We start from the raw sequence: 22,665 nt of genomic DNA, 5'->3' as shown, positions 1-22,665 counted from the left end.
AGTTAATGAGGGTTAGAGGCAACGCAATCAGCAAGTCTTAGGCTTCCAATTAACTCCACTGTCAGTTAAGAAAGTCCCACCAGCACTGCTCTGTACTTTTACAGAAGATTTCCACGAGGCAAGGCAAGAGACTGGACCCAGTGCTCTATAGCCATACTGCCCGTTATGATAGCTGCTAGCCATGTTTTGTTACTGAGTATTCAAAATGTGCCTAGTCTGAATTGAGATGTTGTATAAATGTAGAATAAACATTGGATTTTGAAGACTTACAATGAGAAAAAGAATGTAAGATATCCTATTAATATTTTGCTATTCATTACATGCTGAAATGATAAATATTTTAGATACATCAAGTTAACTAAATCATAGCATTAAAATTAAATTCACTTGTTTCTTTCTCCTTTTTCAAAATATGACTTTTAGAAATTTTAAAATTACATATATGACTTGTATTTTACTTCTCTTGGACAATGCAAATCTACAGTATCAACTCAATCAAGTTTAAAAATAGGTTTCATTATGTGCATCACCTCCAAGAGGCCAGTTTCTTCCTTCCTGAAATATTTTAAGGGTTTCCTCCTTAATTAAAATACAAATTAGTGACATGTGGTTTAGTGTCCTCAAAGCGCTCCAAACAAGTTTATTTAAATCAGGGAAACAATCATGTTTCATCATGCGCTTTTAAAACTGCCTTTGTTCAAACAAATATTTCTTGGCAAAGTTCCAAATTTCCTCTTTTTCTCATATTGCATCACTGCCTTTAATCTTTTTTACCATTAATATTTTTAAAAGGAAATTGGAGTTAAGAGAGAAGCAAAGTTATGTAATTAAGTACATAGCAAAAGCCACGGAGATATTTTTGCAGTGCAACTTGGGAAGAGAAATGAAGCCAAGACAAAATATATCAGGGTCTTGAGACTGCTGCACTCCTGCCTTTGGGGATGAGGGGCTGGGGGAGGAACTGTCAGAGACAGTTTAGAGCTTTCCCCTGCAGCTCAGATGTAGCAGGAGTGGAGAGTCCAAGGTTCATAACCTTTTATATGAAGAAATAGCTACAGCAGGCATTAATGTTTTCTCCTTGTACTTTAGATCTCCAAATGAGTTTTAAATGTACCTGAAAGTTTCTCCTCTAATAATAGCTAACATTTACTGGCACCTAAAACATGCCAAGCCTTTCACATATGTAATCCATTTAATCTTCCCAATGAAGTCAGGAAGAAACTAAGACATAGAGATACAAAGTAATAAGTCAGTTAGTAGATGGAAGAGGGGGGATTCGAACCCAGCCTATGGGGACCATGGAATAGACATCAGAACTCAGCCTCTAACCACTGCACAGACTGCCTTACTTACTCAGCTCTCTCAACCAAGTTATTCTGTCTCTCCTAGGCCATGATGAATCCAAGAGTCCAGAGCTAACACTTCCATATTACCTAAAATGTATTACCCGACTTTATCTATAAATTACGATAAATTCAGGATGTCGAAAGCTAAGTCAATCAAAGGCAATTTTTTAAAAAAATTGAACGTCTACAACCCTAGAAATTCATTTAATCAGTGATCAAAAAAAGAGTGGGAGTCAGTAAAAGGCAGGTTTATCTTAGATTTTATCCCAGTGGAGCATTATGAAAGAACCAAGAAATCTCTGAAGAAACTGGCTTTTGCTATAAGGCATGACTAAAAGGTTACATGCAAATTCCATCCCTGACCCCAATGAGGAGTGCAAGTCCCCCTGCCATAATATCTTAGCATCTTTTGGTTTCCTTCATACTCAAACTTTTGTTAAGTATCTCTCAGTCTCTTTATTTGCAAAATTGGGATAAACTTACAGAGTGTAAAGTTTACAGATTACACAAAATGCTTGAAACAATCCCTAACAGAACATAGAGCAGAAGCTCAATACATGTTAGTGGGTATTATTATTTATAGCATTTCACATAGTAAAGTATTGCATATATTTTGAACTCTTTTTTATTCAATTTATTTTAACAAACAACTATAAAACAGTTCACCCGTTTCTCCCATCCCCCACCACTTTAACATAATAAATTATTGCATATATTTTTGGGATCGTTCAATGTTTGACTCCTCACTACTAGAATATAAGCTTCCTGATGGCAAGGACAATTAACCACTGTGGCATACATCATAACCATGAAGAATGTGCTTCCTTGTTTTCTTGAAGTTAAGCATGGCCACTGACTTCCTTTAACCAGTAAAATATGAGCAGAATCGTCACTTCTGGACTTCCCTGGTGGCACAGTGGTTAAGAATCCGCCTGCCAATGCAGGGGACATGGGTTCAAGCCCTGGTCCGGGAAGAATCCCACATGCTGCGGAGCAACTAAGCCCGTGCGCCACAACTACTGAGCCTGCGCTCTAGAGCCCGCAAGCCACAACTACTGAAGCCCGTGGGCCTAGAGTCCATGCTCTGCAACAAGAGAAGCCACTGCAAAGAGAAGCCTGCGCACCGCATAGAAGAGTAGCCCCTACTCGACACGACTAGAGAAAGCCCGCGTGTAGTAACAAAGGCCCAACGCAGCCAAAAATAAAATTAATTAATTATTAATTAATTTTAAAAAGAAAAGGATCGTCACTTCCAGGTGGAAGACATAAATGCTGCGCATAACTCTCTTCCTCTTTCTTTCCTGAGTATAGAAGCAGTTTCTGATATGGAGTATAACACTGAATCCTGATATAGAAGATATCTACTATGGGGAGTAGCCTAGATCCAAAGCAGATGATGATAAGCGAGAAGTAAACCTTTATTGCTTAAGCCTCTGAGACTTTGGGGGTGGTTTATATATATTACAGCAGCATAACCCACCTACCTTGACTATTACAACCTGTCTCATTCCCACAGCCTAGTATGAGGTCTGGCACCTAGTAAGTGATCAAATATGTTTTCACTAAATTAATAAATCAAAAGTTTTAATTGTTAATAAAAATGAATGATTTTTAGTTAAAGAAATTATTTTCAACTCTATTCTGTATACAGCGAAAAGCTTTGGAGATTTTAACTGATTCATACGTGGGAATCACAATCCTTTGGGTACAAAACTATCATCTTAGATATCAAAGCCTGTCACACATGCTTTACACTACTAAGGGACTCCATTAATGTCTGTTGAATTTCAAGTGAACAATTTTTTTCTGTGAAGTGTTTTTGAAAATCTTTATTTCTGTCATAGGGTCACTTACTTAAATGGCCCTATCTAAAGGCACCAGCGCCTTACAGAACGTGCTTGCAAAATTCCATCTGTGGGATCCATGACAGTCACCACACAGATGCAGTAATTTTTCATCATCACATAGACTACCCTAGAAACCAGAAGGACCTGAAGGTCAAAAGCATTAAGAGAGTTTGTTTAATAAAATAAATTTGCAGTTTCTTTGGCCAGGGAGGAGGAAAGGGGGTTGGGCATTTGGTTGTAATATCTTTGACTTCTCATTTCAACAAGAATCAATAAATTTACCAAGACAAAAGAGAAAACATGAGCTCAGTTTTATCTGGTTGTGGAAGCGTGACAAGCTCTACAAGTGGTGATGGTGGGGTCAGGAAGAGGAACTGACATCATCACAGATAAAGTCATGAGGCCCGAGGGAGTGAGAAAATACAACTTGAGGCTCTGTCTGGTATACGAGAAAGAAGTCACAGAAAAAGAAAGCTGTTCTGTAGAATGGATAAACAACAAGGTCCTACTGTATAGCACAGGGAACTATATTCAATATCCTGTAATAAACCATAATGGAAAAGAATATGAAAATATATAGATAGCTATACACACATATATACATATATATATAACTGAATCACTTTGCTGTACAGCAGAAATTAACACAACATTGTAAATCAACTATACTTCAGTAAAATAAATTTTTAAAAAAAAGAAAGAAAGAAAGAAAGAAAGCTGTTCTCCAGCACTGCTAGGTCCTGAGCAAATCAGTTCTTTAGGAAGGCTCCTTAATCCCAGCTCTAGTGACTAGGGGACCACCAGGCTCATAATAACATAGATGTTGGAAGATGATCTAGCATCTTGTCTGATAGAGGTGTAGAAAATAAGCAAGTCTAAGGTGATGGAGAGGATTAAGTGAAAGATCAGCTTCGATCTGTGTGAACACACTGAAACCTTGGGCTTTGAAGAGAGAGTATAGTACAGGGATGACCCCAGGTCCCTAGGCAGGCATCTTATCTGTACCATTAGCTAGTTGTGTGACCTTGGGCAAGTACTTAAATCTCTCCATGCTTTCATTTTCTCCCCTGAAAATGAAGCTATCATAGTGCCCACTTCAGAGAATTGTTCTGAGAACTTGACTTGTTTAATACCTGTACAGCACAGTTGTCTAGCACACAGCAATTCTCAGGAAATGTCAGCCTTTGTTATTATGTCCTGGTACACAAACTCTTCAGTTACGGAATCCAACCCTTACCAGCTATGTGACCTTGAGCACATTACCTAACTTCTCTGTGCCTTAGTTTTTTTATCTTTAAAATGAAATAATAATTCTTATGTGGTAGGGTTGTTAGAAGCATCATGATACAACACCCAGTAGGGTGTCTGGCTCATAATTATCGCATGATCACTGTTACCTGACATTAGTACTGTTTCTTCTCCTACGAAGCTGAGTAGGAAGGCAGACATCCTGGCTCAGGCACCAGGAAATGCAGTGGGGTTGAATGTGTGTGAGGGTTTAATGTACACGCAGGAACGTTTGGAGAAATGAAAGAAAAGGAAAAGGTTCTCATACTTGGAAAGAAGTGTACGCTCTCTTACAATAGTGGGGTCTTGGCTCTTCGAGGTGACACCTAAGATGGCACACGGTCACGTGTTTAAAGGTTGTAACTCCTGTAAGAAAAGCTGAGATAAATTCCTGAGGGCAGAAATCTGCTCCCACTTCTCTGCCTCCCCTTAGTTCCCAGCACAGTGCCAGCCGCCCCAAACATTTGCTGAACCGGGTCAAAACTCGGGTCTCGCGCCCTGACTGTCCAGCAGAGGCCGCCCTGGGCCGGGACTCCCGGGACACGAGGGCTGGGAGAGGAAAGGCCAGGGGTGGCCTAGTCATCTCCGCGGGACCCGGGTGGGAGGGGTTTGGCGGCGGCGGAGGCGGCCCGGGCGGCTGGGATGGAGCAGAAGCGCGCCAGGCGCCGGAGTACAAGCAGCTGACGGAGACGCGCGGCGCTCGCCTAGCTTCCCCTACCTCCGCCCGAGCCTCCCGCTCGCCTGGCTCCCACCGCAGCCAGCGGACAGAGCAGGAGCTGCCCGCGCTCTGGGCGCTCGGTCAGTCCCGGCAAACTCTCCCGCTGCCCGCGCCGGGTTCGGCACCAAGCCCCAGGGTACCATGGTCTACAAGACTCTCTTCGCTCTCTGCGTCTTCACGGCAGGTATTTTGGGGCGCCGATGTGGCGGAGGGCTGGCCCGGCGACCAGCGCTGGGGGGCGGGGGCTGAACCGGGGAGACCGGAAAATAAGTCGCCGCGCGCGGGTGGCCGGAGAGGTGCGAGCCTCCAGCGTTTCGCAAAGCTGCGTGCGCACTTGGATTTAGAGCGACGTGCGTTTTTGGAGATCCTGGGCCGAGCCGGACCGAGGGGATGGCAGGGTTCTTCCGGCCGCAGCCCGCGCCCGCACAAACTCCGGGCTTTGTGAAACAGGTGGCTGCACGATGCGTTTGAAACCCGGGTTGGCGACACGGACTGAGATTAGAGGCTTCTCGGGTCTCCGAGCACACCCTGCCAGAGTTGGGCACCAGACAGACCGGTTGACGCGGTTGGACTCGGGGAGGGATAAGAAGGGGATCGCATATGGGAAAGCTTTAAGCCGTGGCCGCGCACCCGGCGGGGCTGGTTTGCGTTCCCCGGGATTCGGTGGTCTCTGGTCTCCGGCGACCCTTCCTAGTTACGCGTGGGGGTGATGCGGCCTTAACAGCCTCACGGCAGCTGCTCCGACCCGGCTCGAGCTCATGATCACCCCTGGGGATTTGCAATTCTACCCTGTGGCCCGGAAACTCCCCCAAAATATGTGCCCTGGCAGAAACTGTTAACTTGGCGAAAACTAGCATCCTCCCCATTCCACCCACTCCCCCTACACACACTCACCCTCGGGACGGCTTCCCCACGCGCGCATCGCTGGCCTCAGGACCACGGATGGCAGCGGCCTCCAAGCAGGGCCTGGGGAGAGAGGAGCCGGAGGACTGAGCTCGGCTTGGTGGGCGCAGAGGAGAGATTCAGAACAGCGCTTTAAGTCTGAGAGTGGGGTATCCAGTTTTTCCAGAAAATGTAGGCAGACAAGGGACACTGACTACGGATGAGGCACTGGTGGAAAAAGCAGCCCGAGTGCGGGGACACCGGCGTGTTTAGATAAGAATGTTCCAAAGCCACATACACAACCATTTACTCATGCTTGTACTCCGTGTGTGTATTTCTTTTCCTCCTGAATTGCTTGGGTTCCTGTAATCGTGGACACAGGTCGTTACAATCCCTTGAAAAGAAGCTAGGGGTTTCCAGGCAGCTCACAAAGGATAATGCAGTTTTGAGGAAAAGTTTCCCAACTTGAGGCTAGAGCGAGTCTTTTTCCTCTACTTGCTGAACGCCTGAGAAAGCTCCCTTTTCTCTCTGGTGTCTGCAAGGTTTGGAGGCGCGTCCGCAGAGGGTTCCCGGTCCCCTGCCGCTTTTGGTTGCTCCAGCCAGGCTGGGAACGCCTGTATCCCCAAGTGTGACAGCCGACTCCCTAGCCCCGGGATTGCCAAGAGACTTTTACGAAATGACAGGAAAGGTGGCTTTCTTTCTCCTCTCTAGAAATCCTTTCATGAGGCTTGAGGCTCAGAAAACCTTCAGTGAGCCAGTAGAGCTGGTAGGTAGGTTTGTTGGCTAATTTTATTTAGTGGCTTGTCTTTAATTTTTATTTTTTTAACAACTCTGGCAGTTGGCAACGCCGGGATTAACCCTACTAAGGCAGTGTATTGTGGGGGTTTTTTCTCCCTAAGGAGCTCAAGATATATATATATATATATATTTTTTTTTTTTTTTTTTTTTTTCTTGGCCAGTTTTAGAGTTTAGCATCGCTATTGCTGCGGCAAGAATCTTGGCCTTGTTCACGGCCCAGACTGAGGAGGCTGGTAGCTGGGGACCCGCTGAGCAGCCTCACTCATCCCTGCACACATGTGTCGAGGTCAGAACCAAGAAGATCACAGCCTCCCAGTTCTGGGGTTCCCCTGACCCCGGAAGACATAGTTATGTTTCTGAGTACATCTCCCTAACAGAGTGATGAAGCGTCCTTTCCTCTGAGTTTGTGCCTCAGAAGGAATCTCTTTGGGGGTCAGTGTGTTGTTAGAGCTACTTGCAATAAGTTATCAGGAAAATAATATAAAAATAGGCATAAATACCGTACAAGGTTGTTTACATCCCAAAGTAAGGTGTTTTGAGAAACTAAAATATAACTTTTCTAGAAAAAGTTGTAAAGGAGAGAGGGACAACGGTTCTTGAAATGAAAGTGGCATGCGTGTTTCAGTGGACCATCCTGGGGCTCCCTTGGCAAAGCTCTAGTTAGTTTCATCAGGCAGTTGCTTTTTTCCCTCCCCCCTCTATCTTTAGAGGATTCAGGAAATTTTCCGTAAAACTCTTGAGGTGATACTTTCTTGAGCCAGGAATGGGGCTTAGCAGGGGACTTTTTTAGCTTAATAAATCTACTCAATACATATACATAGTGTTTTCTCCAGCCTGTATAATGGACACTTGTAAATACCTGTGCATTGTCAACAACACAGCAAAAGTAGATCTCTACACTTATTCACTTGTATTTTAAAAAGAAGGAAGAGAGAAACCTTGGGCTGTCTTCAGTTCTCTCAGAGTTGATTGCGGTAGAAAACTAGCATGGCTATTTTACAAACCGTTCCCAAACACCTCTAAGGCCAGTACTCTAGGCATACAGGAGTACTGCCTCTAAATTACAAGCCAGAACCTCCAAGGGCAGGCAGCAGAACCAAGAAGGGAGGGAGGATGGCAGGCCACAGGAAGCTTCCATCTTCATCCCTCTCTCTCTCCTCTCTAGATTCAATTCTTTCATTCCCACCACTGTCGATGCTGTTCTCCAGTGCTCTATGGCTCAATGTATTAAAAAATTCCCTCACTGAGACATCTGAGGTATACTGGAACTTCCCAAAGTCCTTTTCCAAACATTCAAGGAGTTCAAGGGGAAACAAGCATAGGTAAGAGAGGCAAAAAATCCCTTGACCCGGTTTTTCCTGCCTTAGGTTCTGCCCTGTCTGCCCCACCCCAGGGAGAGTACTGCATTCTGCCCCATTACCCAAGCTGACTTATTGGCCCCATGGTGATCAAGACCAGCAGAGCTAGATTCCAGTCTGCCACCCAGCTAGAGAGCCTATTTGTGTCCCAGGCCTGTCAGCTAGCTCTTCTCCAAGTGACTAACATCTCGAATGTCCTTATCCTCAAAGGAAGACCCCACCCTACACATTTATGGCTCTGTTCTCACTATAGGTCTTGATATATGGCAGGGCTTTATCATAAGCATATTAAAGCCATATCGTAAATCTTATCATAAACATCTTAAAAATAAACCAAAAAATGCACACACATTTATGGGAACGGCAAGGTTGCCTATGGTTGGTTGGGAGTGGAGGTGAAGGGTGGCTTGCATGCCTTTAGCCTGGTTACCTCCTATTCCCCTGAAGTCTGTGTCACAAAGTGACACCTCCTTCGCTGTGAAACCTGCCTGAGAAGGTGGAAGTTCTCCATTAATTATGGGATAGATTTACTGAGACAGTGTTGCGAAGTGGTGAAGCACGGCTGCAGATTCTGCAGCTAGATTGCCTCAGTACAAAGCGAAGTTTTACTACTTACTAACTGTATAATTTAGGGCACGTAATCTAACCACTCAAGTTTTCTTATCGACAAAATTGGGGAAATAAAACTTCATCAGACTGTTGAAAGTGGTAAATAACTGAATATACCTATAATGCCTGGGACATAGTAAGCGCTCAATAAGTATTAGCGATTGTTGTTGCTATTATTCTTATTAATAAAGTTGACTGTGTTCGGCACCAATTAGGTCATCCTCTCCAAAGTTTATGTGTTTGTGCTTGGACTATGTAAATTGAAGATTTAAACTAATATTCCAGCACAATGCCAGCTGTTCTGGCAAACATTCATGTGCAAATTAAGAAAAGATTCAACTGAGCCTACTAAATGCCTAATTTGAAAAGGTTAATAATGTGCCAGCTCAAATTTAGCACAACAGTCCAAAAAACACTCAGTAACAAACAGAAGTAAAGTCTCATGGAAGATGTTATTTCTTCCACAAAGTCTTTTGCAGACTGGTGTGTTTCAAAAGCCCAACTCAGCTAAACCTTAAGGTCACGTTCCCAGAGCCACAAATTTTGGATAATTCAGATCAAACAACTTAGGAAAAGGCATTTCATGGCGTATGAATGATCCAGAATGGCTCTCTCCAGAATCCAAAAACATCAATAATGGCCAGATCTCTAATTTAACTTGATCATTTGGGCCTGGTCTAGTGGTGCTTTCATTGTGCTTGTGCTTTTATAAGAAAAATATTGGCCAAATATTTACACTGTTTGAGCAGATTTTCTTAAACTACAATTTTTGGGGGGACAGGGGTGGGGCTGGGGAGTACAGCATCCACTGGAAACAACGAAGAGGGACATTTAAAAAATATTTTCAAAGTGGATTGACTGTTTTAACACCCAAATGAAAGGAATCCTGCTGTAACATTTACGATGGTTTTCTCCCTTTTAGAAGTTATCTGTTACTGAAATTGGATACGTTAGTTTAGGAATCAAATATAGTCACCCGTAAGTATCCAGAACCTGGCCCCCATACCAAAATCCTCAGATGCTCAAGTTTCTTATATAAAATGGTATAGTATTTGCATATAACCTACGCACATTCTCCTGTATACTCTAAATCATCTCTAGGTTGCTTATAATACCTAACGCAATGTAAATGCTGTGGAAATAGTTCCCAGCATGCGGCAAGTTCAAGTTTTGCTTTTTGGATTCTGGAATTTTTTTCCCAATATTTTCGGCCCGAGGTTGATTGAATCCACAGATACAGAGAGATGACTGTCTTTGCTTTGCTAGCAAGGTATTGAATAAAACAGTTGCCTAGAAAAAATTAATGTTTCATTTAGAAGACAGCAGTGGTTATGAAAAGAGGTAGACAAATAGTGGGTACCTGCCTTATGCAACGATTGCTTTTTAGTTGGAAATGCAGGGCTAATAGGTTATCATTCAGTTAATGTGCAAGTAGAGTTACTATAAAATAAGACAGATTTGTGTATGTAGTTCATGGCATTACATTTAGTAGTCACAGCTTAAATTATTTAAATGACGGGGATTGATGTAACATCAGATTTTCTGATGTGTGGGTCTTTAAACAGTCTTCATGATCCTTTATAGCAGCGTAGCCCATTTCTTTTACCTGTTTTAATATCGTTTATAAACCTTGAGACTTATGCTATTTTATAAGTAATAGAAACCATTACAACAAAATAGGCGATTATATAATTGTTTTCATCTGTGTTTTTCATTGGTGCAAGGTGGCATAATGTCAATTGAAAATAAGCTGTTTTAATTTTCCTTTGGCTAGTGTTGCCAGATTTAGCAATTAAAAATACAGGTTGCCCAGCCCAATTTGGATTTCAAATAAATAGTGAATTCTAAGTCTATCCCACATAGTACTTGGGACACACTTAAGCTAAATAATTCTTCGTTGTTTATCTTGAATTCAAAGGTAACTGATCATCCTGTATTTCTTCTAGCAACCCTACCTTTGGCCTTCCATGTGTGGTTCATCAGTGCAATGGGTTTGACATAGGATTGGCTTTATTTTGAACCCTGCCCCACCCGGCTTTAGCCACCCCTCTCCATTTCATTCATTCATCACAATCTGTTCATGGGAAGACGACTTGGAGATTTCAAAGCAGCTCTGTCTCTCTGAAAGCAACTTACAACGTTAGGATTCAGAGGCAGCTCTCCAATGGAACATTTTGAATTGGATTGCATATCCATTTACTGTGCACTGTTATGTTTTTCTGAACAATCGGTGGGATTTCTGTAGCCTCCCTGAGGCTACATTACTCTACCCTTTTGTGACCTTTCCTTTAAAAAAAAAAAACAAAAAACAGTATACTATTTGAAATGGTAACAGTGTTCTTGCATAGGAGCTGGAACTAAGGGCCTTCCAGAATCCAGCTGGCAGCTGATTAAAAAAGAAAGTTAATAGAACAGCTTTGGATTTCAATGCTGTCTTCTGTGCCAGGATCTTAACACATCTCACAATTATTATATAAGGTTTGCATAATTCCTACAGGATAGGTCTATAGGTATCACTTGAAATCTGTGGCTATATGGAGACTGAAGCAGCATATTAGACAGAATTTCAAGGCAGATTGGGGGAAAAAAATCCTTTCAGCAATTAGACTGTGGTGGAAATTTGCACCTTTATACTTAAGGACAAATCTGTGACTAGGTAATTGTTAAGTGGAAAAAAAAATTGTGGAAAGTTACCAGGTGTGATATTTAGAAAACACGTCTCTTCAATACAAAATAAGATGAATGACAGAATACAGCTTTGATGATAATATCTTCCACTTACAGTCCAAATTCTGACACCTGATTTTCTTTTCCATCAAGGAGGAAATAAGGGCACAGAAACTTTAGGGCAGGTGTTGCACCTGAGAAGAACTGGAGGAGAGAAGGTTTTGTTTGATTGATTTTTCATTTTTTTGGCCATGGTTGTAAACTTAAAGCTATCATTCAAGCTTCTCACTGGATAGAACATATTATATTTCCCTGTATGGGGTTATTAAAATATATGTTACCTTTAAAATTATGATATTCTTGGCAGCTTGTGTAGTCCAGAAGCATAACCTCATTCCTGAGAGAATTTTTTCACCCACTGTTTTATCCATGATGGGTTGTTTACTGGGGTTGTCTGCTCCTTATAAAATCTTTTCGTTTTCCATTGGAAAAGCTTTTGTGATCCACAGATAGACGGCAGGCAGATACCATTGTACTGGCATTGAACAGTTATTTCATTGTTAAACCCTCCACACTATATGATTCTTGCTTTATACTGTAATTTAGATTCTTTAGGAAGAGCAGTAACAATTATTGTAAGGATAAAAGGATGTCCTCTTTATTCACCATGCAAAAGCTATATGTGTTTAGGGAAATGTTTAAGACTCTGGTCATCCTATTGCGCTAAGGTAATGTGTCACATTAGGAGAGGACTCAGTACATCTCAGAATTACATGAGGGAGTCTCAAAGCCCATTTGTCCATGAGAAGGTCCTAAAGAAATCTGGTGGACTTGAACACCTCTTTGTTGGTTTAGGAAAAGAGGCAAGTTACTGGTGGATCACACACTCGGCTGGTCATGGAAATTCTTGCTGTTGATGGGTCAGCTGCGTGAGAGGTAACATCAAGCTGAATACGGCCATCACCCAACCAAAGGGAACTCAGCATGTTTGGTCTTAAAAATGACAGTGTTGTCAGAGATGGCATTCCAGAGGAGAGAGCCGTGGAATTGTCCGTTTTGAAGAACTGTTCAGACAGGTCTGAGCATGAGAAAGAATTATCAGCTTTTGAGGATAAATGATCATTCACCGTTTACCTTCTAGGAAATGTAGGAGGGGAAGGAAGTGTGATATCACATTCCATGTGGAAACTGGATAAGAAATGGACAGAGGGCAGGGGCCATGGCTGTTTCAGAATTTCTGCGTAGGACACGTGGAAGAGGCTAGGAGTGGTCTGTTGCATGAGATGGAGAGAATGTCTGGTGGCTGAACGAGGGGGAAGTGATTGTTGAAATTATTGGGGGCTGCTAAAGACCAAACCACCTCCTTGATGCTGCTACTGGGAATGGAAGATTCATCAAGTTTCATTTTTAGGCGAAGGAGATAAGAGATTCCTCCTCAAATTTATATGCACATCAAGCCTCTTCTAGTACACCTTTCTAGTTTTGTGAAAGGCTGCAAATTGAACCTTTCAGAGGAAGCGATGTGACAGCCCTTAATGGCAGGTAATTCAGGTACCCTCAGCATTGTGAAAGGGGCAGAATAAGAAAATGCCCTGAAATGTCAAGAGGAATTCAGCTGCGTGGTTTGGTTGCATGAAGGAGGGCTGAGTGACCTGGGGTTGCCCGCTTCCGGGCTGGCCTCCTAGACTGCTCTTCGCGAAGAGTCCTATTTTGAGCAGATTCCCCGTTCAATGCTTATTTGAAGAGAAACACAACCCTGGTATTTACCCGATGAGGATGAGATTTGTGTTACTTTCTCTGCGAGGCTACATGGTATGGTGGAAGAGGCTTTGGAGGAAGACAGGCTGGTGTGATGCCAGCTCTGGGGTCTCGGTCTCCTCCTTGTAGAGTTATGATAATACACATCAAGTGCCATGTGAGTAAACATTCAACAAAAGTTTATTAAACAGGGCTTCCCTGGTGGCGCAGTGGTTGAGAATCCGCCTGCCAATGCAGGGGACACGGGTTCGAGCCCTGGTCTGGGAAGATCCCACATGCCGCGGAGCAACTGGGCCCGTGAGCCACAGCTACTGAGCCTGCACGTCTGGAGCCTCTGCTCCGCAACAAGAGGCCGCGATAGTGAGAGGCCCGCGCACCGCGATGAAGAGTGGCCCCCACTTGCCGCAACTAGAAAAAGCCCTCGCACAGAAACGAAGACCCAACAGAGCCAAAAATAAATAAATAAATAAACTAAAAAAAAAAAACACACAGCGAAATCTTAAAAAAAAAAAAAAAAGTTTATTAAACAATGCATAGAAGATTTATTTTATTTTACTTCATTTGCACGTCCGGCTCACACTCCTAGAATATAAGATGCATGAGAATTTTAGCTGTTTTGTCCCAGCTGTGTCCCCAGCATGGAGAACAGAGCAAGACATGTAATGAGTGCCTAGCAAATATTTGTTAAATTAATTTTTTCATAAATTTATTTATTTACTTATTTACTTATTTGGTTGTGTCGGGTCTTAGTTGCGGCCTGCGGGATCTTCATTGTGGCATGTGGGATCTCAGTTCCCCAGCCAGGGATCAAACCCATGTCCACTTCATTGGAAGGCAGATCCTTAGCCACTGGACAACCAGGGAAGTCCCTGTTAAATTAATTTTTAATGGAGAATCTTCATGTGTTGTCTAAGGCTCTGGAGATACAGCAGTGAACAAAATAGAAGTTTACCCTCAGGGAACTCATGTTCTTTGAGGGTGATTAATTTTGACTTGGTCAGAAGAAAATCAGTAGCTGACCATCTCACAGTCATCTCAAACGCAACACATCCAAATATGAACTCTTGGATTTTCTCCCAGAATAGTCCCCAGCAGAAGCTTTCCCCATCCCAATTAATGACAACTCCAACTTTCCAGTTGCTTAGGCTGAAAATCATGAGTCATCTTTGAGTCTCTTTTTCTCTCAACACCCCTCATCCAATGCTTCAAGAAAGTCTGTTCGCCCTACCTTTAAAATACATAAAGTCAGACACTTTCTGCCACCTCCATTGCTGTCTGTGGTGTGAGCCCCCATCCTCTCTCTCCCGGAATCCTGCAGGGGCCTCCTCTTGGGCCTCTCAGCTTTTACCCTTTCCCTCCTAAGGTCTGGTCTCTAGAGAGCAGCTGTCGATCCAGTGGAAATGTATCAGATGGTGACATTGCTCTGTTCGCAGCTCTGCAATGGCTTTCTGCTGTGCTCAGAGTGAAATCTCAGCCCAAGTCCTTAAAGCAGCGATCCAGACCCACTTGAGCTTCTCCCCCTTCATCTTGGACCAGGGCTCCTACCTCCCCTCTGCTCCCCTGGCACCAGCCACACTGGTTTCCTTATTGCACGCCATGGCTGGTTCCTCTCTCTGGAACATATTTTCTCTAAATATACATGTGGTTAATTCCCTCACCTTCCTAAAACCTTTGCTCAGATGTCACCTTCTCAGTGAGACTTACCTTACCAACATTTTTTTTTTTTTGTCAGTTACTCTTTTATTTCCCCCACCCTTTGAAATTGTCAAGCATACTTTGAGGAGGCGTTTGATTACTGACTTCAGGCTCTTTGGCTGTAGCGTCCAGTCTGCACTTCTGGTCTCTTTCTTTCCTGGCTGCTCTATGATTATTTCTGCATCATTAGATTTCCTTTCCTGTGTTCCCAAAGGATGAACATATTTACAGTCAGTCCTGGAAACCTGATCTTTATCCTGAATTTCTGCTCAAAAGCCACCAGAGGTTAATCATGTGGACAATCTTATTTTATTAAGAAAATGTGTAATACATACTAAAAATAGCAAGCCTTGCTTTGGTCAGTTTCATCAATGCTTCTTAATCTGGACCTCATAGAACATGCATTTTTTGCTCTTTGATTTCTTTTATTCTTCTTGACCAACATTTTTAAATTGCAGTCTGTTCTGCCTGCCAACGCCATATTCCCATTGCCCCTCATCTGCCTCTTGCCTCTACTTTTTCCTTTAATGTCTGTCTTCCTTCATCCCTAGTCCCCCCATCCTGGGATCTTTGTCTCTCTTGTTTGTTGTAGTATCCCCAATGCTGTGTGACACTAAGGTGGGTACTCAAAATATTTGTTGAACTGAAGGATTAAAATACATTTTTGAGGGCTGGCACAATGAAGTCTTAATTTAAATTTCACCTTAGATCCCCTCAAAAGGAGACATTGGCAAACTTGCTTACTATCAAGTGCTTGTGTCTAGTGTTTCCAAATAGCTGTTTTTAAAAAAGAGTCAGTCTTTTTGTTTTCATTGAGGGTTACAAAAGCTAAACTTGAAAATCAGCTTTTTTAAAGCTATGCACATATAAAACACTTCTTTTAAAAATGTAAGCCTTTTATTTTTTACCATGGCTATCACTTGAAAATAGCTGAAACTTCTTAAACTCTCTGGCCAATTAAGAAAATGTCACCTTTGAGCTCAGCTAGAGAAGATAAAGATACTTCTACTATTTGAACATTTTTGAGAATTTTCTGAATAGCTAAAAAGAGCCTGGTGATGAAAGTGATTTAAGTCAAAGGGAGGCATGACTGGCAATGTCCCAGTAACGTCTGAGGAAGTTAAGTCAATTCAAATGCTGAGTGTTGAGGGTGTAAGTTAGTCACAAATAAGCTGAAGGACAGAATAGGAGATTTCCTGGCCTTACAGACTCTTTCTGCCTTCATTGGTGATTCTGAAATATGAATTGTGTTTTAGTCCAAGCGATAAATGGAAGTGATGGGAAGTCCTGACTAAAATCAGACCTGTATCCTGCATGCACTTGTTCCCCACCCTGCAGGGCTGACACCCCTCGGCGTGGCTGGTGTTAAAGTCACCCAGGCTGGCATATCCCCCAGCTTCAGCACCCAACAAAGACTCATGTTACTTTCTGGCTTAAATAAAAACATCTACTCATTTAGCAGCTGCCAAAAAGAACATGATCTTGAAAAAGAACAACATACTGGTCTTGAAGCCTAAGGGATAATAGGAAAATTTAAGATGATATCAACTTGAAGAGCAACCTATAGACCAACCAAAGAAGGGAAAAGATGATTCTTTATATGAAAAACATGTTCCTTGCTTGTTCAGTGAAGTCACTTGTCCATTCTTGAGGTGGGAAGATGCTCCACCATCGTGAAGAGCAGGACGGACCGTGAACAGAGGAGGGGCAAGGAGGGGAGGCCGGCCCTTGTGCTGCAGGACCGACCGGGAACTGTGTCTGGGGTCGTGAGTGCCACTGGAAGGAAAAGGAACAGACATTGACAAGAGGAGGCTTGTGACACCCAAAATCTCAAAGCCAAGTGTGGCTGCTGAAAGAGCAAAAATTACTGCATCACCGAGGGTAGAGTTATCAGGCAGAGGGGTGATGGGGGTTTTGACATTCAGAAATTTACAGCCAAGTCTTTGTTTAAAAAAAGTTGAATGGGGCTTCCCTGGTGGCGCAGTGGTTGAGAATCTGCCTGCCAATGCAGGGGACACGGGTTCGAGCCCTGGTCTGGGAAGATCCCACATGCCGCGGAGCAACTGGGCCCATGAGCCACAATTACTGAGCCTGCGCATCTGGAGCCTGTGCTCCGCAAGAAGAGAGGCCATGATAGTGAGAGGCCCGCGCACCGCGATGAAGAGTGGTCCCCGCTTGCCACAACTAGAGAAAGCCCTTGCACAGAAACAAAGACCCAACACAGCCATAAATAAATAAATAAATAATAAAAAAAAGAAAATTCTTAAAAAAAAGTTGAATGGGGCTTCCCTGGTGGTGCAGTGGTTGAGAATCTGCCTGCCAATGCAGGGGACACGGGTTCGAGCCCTGGTCTGGGAAGATCCCACATGCCGCAGAGCAACTAGGCCCGTGAGCCACAACTACTGAGCCTGCGCGTCTGGAGCCTGTGCTCCGCAACAAGAGAGGCCGCGACAGTGAGAGGCCCGCGCACCGCGATGAAGAGTGGCCCCCGCTTGCCGCAACTAGAGAAAGCCCTCGCACAGAAACGAAGACCCAACACAGCCATAAATAAAAATAAATAAATAAAAAATAAACCCAAAAGTTTAAAAACAACAAAAAAAGTTGAATGTCCGTAAGTGACAGTTGTCTCTCGTTTTATAACAGTTTTTCAAAGTTGCACTCAAGCACTGATTTGTTTTTCATTTTTTATTATGGAAACTGTAAACATACACAGAAATTGATAAGAATGTATCCATCCCCTGTCCAGACCCGATTAAGTCTTATTTGTTTGTCTTGGTTAAGAACTTTTTTTTTTATTAGTTATCCATGTTATACATATTAGTGTATATATGTCAATCCCAAAAGAACTTTTTAAAAATATTAATAAATTGGGAGCAATGTAAATGTGTAATTATAAGGTACTAGTCAGATCATAATGAACAGTTCCATGTTCATTCAACTGGGCAATATTCAGCAATTGCTTAAAAGAATGAGGTGGCTCATTTACGTACTGACAGGTAGAAATGGTGACAGTATATTGAACTACTATATTGCAACTTTATATTTCACAACATATCGAAAGAGCAAGCAAAGGAATAAAATGGACCTCATGATAAAATAGTTAAAACGTCACGTGTGTGCCTATGGAGAAAAGAGTTTAGAAGTTTGCACTGGTTATTTCCGTCCAATGAGTTTTGGGTCAGTCTCACTTTTTATGCTCATTTGTTCGGCCTGAAGTTTATTTTAATGTTTGTATTGCCTTCACAATTTAAAAAGTAAAGTTGTAATCAGTATTTTAATCCCTCTTTATCAGCAGTCAATGTGGCTCTAGTAACTGCTAGATGGCTACTACTGTCCTCAAAATCTTGATTCAAAAATCCTTCCAACAGAGTCCTCAAAAATAAGATCTTAGAAAAACAAATAACTTCAGAAAGGTTTACAGGATATCACTGACTTAATGGGCAAGAAGTTTCTGGGAAGGAATTGACAAAGTAATATTATATTTTCTAAAGCCAGAGTGCTGCATAAATCATTAATCAGGACAGCCATCTTGGAAAGTATCTTAAGAGGCTCTGAGCTAACTGATCAGTGTTTAACGTACTTTGTTAGTTTTTAATACCTTCAGTGTTGGTCACTTATGGAAGCAATTTTAAATTAAAACATCACTCTAAGTTTTTCTAAAATGAAATTTGTCAACTTTGATGTCAAATAAGAAAAACAGCCCTCAGAAGAATATACAGTTTATTTTCCTTTTGGCAACATTAAATCTGTTATATCATCTTTTCAATAAAATAATCAATAAAATGTGGTTTAGGTAAATGCTGGGAGATCCATTATTAATACTCCATGGCATTATCAGAGAACAATACTAGAGAGAGGGGGCTGGAGCAGACAGGGCTAGAAGAGGCTTTGGTGTGATCTGGGCCAACCCCTTCATTTTGTAGAAAAATCTAGGCTTGTTGGGAAGAGGGGAAATTCACATGTTTAATTTTTAGCTGTCGTAGTTATCACACTTTATACTATGTTCATTTCATCTGCAACTTCATCTAATCCTCCCAACCACCCCGAGAGATAGGCAGTCTATTCCCATTTTGTAGTTCAGGTTGTTAAGCCTCAGAAATTGAGTAATAAGATGCAGATCTCACAGTCGGTGAGTGACAGAGCTAGGCTTTGAACCCAGGTCTGCTGTCTTTTGCCTTGAACTGCCAAATCAGTTGATAAATCCTCTTGTGTAAATTTAGTCTCTAGAATCTTTCCCAACTCTGATCCTCTTCGCCATCCCCACAGCTACAGCCTTGGTTGAGAACCTTATGATTTCATCCTGAACTGTTACAGTAACTCCAAATGGTCACTTGTCACGCTTTCTCTTCTCACAGTCTCTAGCAGCTCTTGTGGGACTCATTCAAGCCAGGCCAAATGGCTTGCTTCCCTCCAAAGAAGGAGAAGCAGACTCGGATCTGCCTAAGAGTCATCCAGGTGTTCAGATGGTGGTTGCTAAATTTTATTTCCAGTACAAGGAATAAAGGCTCCAGGAGAAATGGCTAACTCCAGGTCGGGGTTAGGAAATGTATAAGATGAGCCTGGAGGATCTTGTTATACCAGACAGCAGGGATGTTATCAAAGACTACGAGCCTCCTGTCAAAAGGACTCAGAACCACTTAATGAGGCTCCCACTGGCCAAAGATAGAACAGCTGGAGCATCCATAAGGATAATTTCAATGGACTGAATCACATTGTTTAAGCTCATGAGTTCATAATGGTACCAAAAGCAAATCAATGATTACACAAAACTTCACTGATCTCCATTAGAGGATGCTAATTAACCAACACATTATTTTGAAAAATAATAGATAAAAGAATTGTTTCAATTGATTGATTGATCTTAAGCATTTATTTTATGAGGTGTACACTGGGTGACCAAATGTTAGATGATGGGATAACTGACTCTCTCCATACAAGTATTCCAGCTAACGAAGACAGCACAGTGGAAATAGAAGATCACCATATTGCCATGTGCTGGCGTGTAGATGAGCATGGAGCCTGAGGGAGTGGCCTAGAGGACAGATAACCTTGAGATAGTAGAAAGTGGCCTGGAAGCTGGGACATCACCTGGATGAGGAGTTGCACAGTGCGAGGCATGGTGAATGCACTGAACACCGAAAGGCCCCCGGGGTAGCACAGAAAGGAGAGGAGATCCAGTTATCCTGCTTCACGCCAGCACACATCAGCACGGGAGATCTGGAAAGGAATGAGAGTCAACTTCCAGACAAGCTTGCTACCTTTGGGGGACCACCCTTACCTGCACGTCTTTATGAAATAAAATTTCACTCTGGCTAAGTGAATCCAGTGAAGATTGTCTTTAAAGGATTCACAGGTAGAGGAATTTAAAAGGTAGTGTAGGGCTTCCCTGGTGACGCAGTGGTTGAGAATCTGCCTGCCAATGCAGGGGACACGGGTTCGAGCGCTGGTCTGAGAAGACCCCACATGCCGCGGAGCAACTAAGCCCGTGAGCCGCAATTACTGAGCCTGCGCGTCTGGAGCCTGTGCTCCGCAACAAGAGAGGCCGCGACAGTCAGAGGCCCGCGCACCGCGATGAAGAGTGGCCCCCGCTTGCCGCAACTAGAGAAAGCCCTTGCACAGAAACGAAGACCCAACACAGCCAAAATAAATAAATTAATTAAAAAAAAAAAAAAGGGTAGTGTACCTTCCTGGATAGAAAGGGAAACCTTCTCCTGGCTTCTCAGTTACCCAGCAGAGGTTGCCGGTTAGTAAGTGTCTGTCCCCAAACATTACTCGCCCCAGTTTGCTGCGAACTCCTTGCTTCCTTGAACTATGCCAACCTTCCAAGCTTGGGACAAATATAGGTTAGCTATTATCTTCTTAGGGTTGCCATAACAAATGACCACAAACTTGGATGGCTTAAAACAACAGAAATTGATTCTCTCACCGTTTTGGAAACTAGAAGTTTAAAATCAAGGTTTCAGCAGGACCACGCTCCCTTCAAAGCCTCAAGGGGAGGATCCTTCTTTGCTTCTACCAGTTTCTGGTAGCCCCGGGTATTCGTTGGCTTGTGAAAGTATTAACTCTGATCTCTGCCTCTTCACGTGGCCTTTTTCCCTGTGAGTCTGTTTTGATTCCCTTCTCATAAGGATATTAGTCATTTAGTCTTGATTGGATTAGGGCCCACCCTTACCCGGTATGCCCTCATCTTAACTTGATTACATCTGCCAAGACCGGATTCCCAACTAAGGTCACATTCACAGGTACTAAGTACCCCCTAGTTAGGGGTTCAACATGTCTTTTTGCAGGGACACACTTCAACCCATACCCGCTATATTATTTTCACATCTAAGCCATGTTCATGAAAGACCCTCCTCCACTGATAAAAGGAGCAGTTAATAACCTAATCAATTACGAGTTACTTTTATTCAAGATAGCAGCTGCTGTCACCTCGTATTTTTTATTTACTTGTTTACTTATCTATTTATTTATTTCTCTTGATGGTAGAAGGTTGGTTGAGACTGTTTAAATCAGGTATTTCTCAACCAGAGTGCTCTGGGCATTTGGAGGGGATATAACACATGGATAGCATCCCTTGGCCTTGAATGCTGAATCACAGTAGTACCTTATAGGAATTGTGACAAGCAAAATAAGAGAAAAATAGAGAAAAAAAAAGAAGGGAAGAAAGGAAGGAGGGAGGAAATGCCTTCACATATTTCTAAACTTATCAGGCTCACTGAAAACCAAAGGTCTACATTAATGAGATTTTTAATGGCCCTCCTTAGAGACCCACACAGAATGGGTTGTCCTAAGCAATAGCAGTTCTCCTTACTCAGAACTTACTCAGCCAGTCTGCCAACTGTGAGAGGCCTCTAGATGCTTCAGGAACATTCTGATTTGGACATGACTAGTAGCATGTGTACTATTTGGAGGGCACTGTGTCACTTTTTCTCTGCCATGCTTAATACTATATTGTGTGCAACCTTGGGGATGAGGTAGACTCAGGAAGAGAAAAGAAACAGCAGAAAGTGCCAGGAGATGAAAATAGTTTCTGGTCTTCGGTGGTGGAGCTTATTGCTTATAGATACCATACCTTTCCCCTCTGTGCAGAGACGGTATGATCCACTCCCTAAAAAGTCTCTTTTCCTCAGTTCTGAGTAATGTATTATTGGATGTGGGACACAGGAGGTCACAGGAATCTTTCGTGGAAAAACGTAGAAATTGTGACATTGTAGAACAGTGGATTTCTGTCTGCCAGCATGAAAAGTGTGTGGCGGTGTGTGTCTGTGTGTGTATTTGTAGGTAGGATGTGTGTTTCCCTCCTTTCTTACCTGCTTCCTTCCTTACTAAAATATTTAGAAGAATTTTAAAAGGAGGAGACCAAGTAGCCTAGTCTTTTTCAGGGAAAATTGATATTCAGTGGATTCATACTTTTTCTGTAATATGTAAAATTCAACACTTCCTCCCCATAAAATAGCATGTTATCCTACACATGGAACAGCCATAATCATATGCATCCATGTCTTCTGATTAGTAACTAGGATATTAATTAGGTAGAACATGGGCATTTATTTGGTTCTGTAGCTGCCTATTCAATGGTTTTTTGGAATCATAGCTTTCCTTATAAATCAGAGTGAAAATCAACACTGGAAAGTCTTTCCCTTGGAAAAAATATAATTTCACTTATAGGAGATTTAATTACTTAGATAGTTTTGCTTATA

General features: G+C 42.5%; 1 protein-coding gene and 1 long non-coding RNA gene across 2 annotated transcripts in view; both read left to right on the top strand.

The window, feature by feature from the left end:
* LOC309627970 overlaps window positions 1–22,665 on the top strand; it is a 749,424-nt gene that overhangs the window by 379,746 nt on the left and 347,013 nt on the right. The window lies entirely within an intron of this gene.
* The window catches only part of PARM1 (prostate androgen-regulated mucin-like protein 1), a 105,365-nt gene continuing 87,777 nt past the window's right edge, over window positions 5,078–22,665 (top strand). The window contains exon 1 of the mRNA XM_082390300.1: window positions 5,078–5,382. Coding sequence (XP_082246426.1) covers window positions 5,340–5,382 — 43 coding nt within the window. The 5' untranslated portion in view covers window positions 5,078–5,339. The remainder of the gene's footprint in view (window positions 5,383–22,665) is intronic.

This window comes from Balaenoptera borealis (assembly GCF_965194805.1).
Source record: "Balaenoptera borealis genome assembly, chromosome: 4".
NCBI lineage: Eukaryota > Metazoa > Chordata > Mammalia > Artiodactyla > Balaenopteridae > Balaenoptera > Balaenoptera borealis.
Note: the sequence above shows the minus strand (reverse complement) of the source record. Positions and strands in the feature narration are given on the sequence as shown.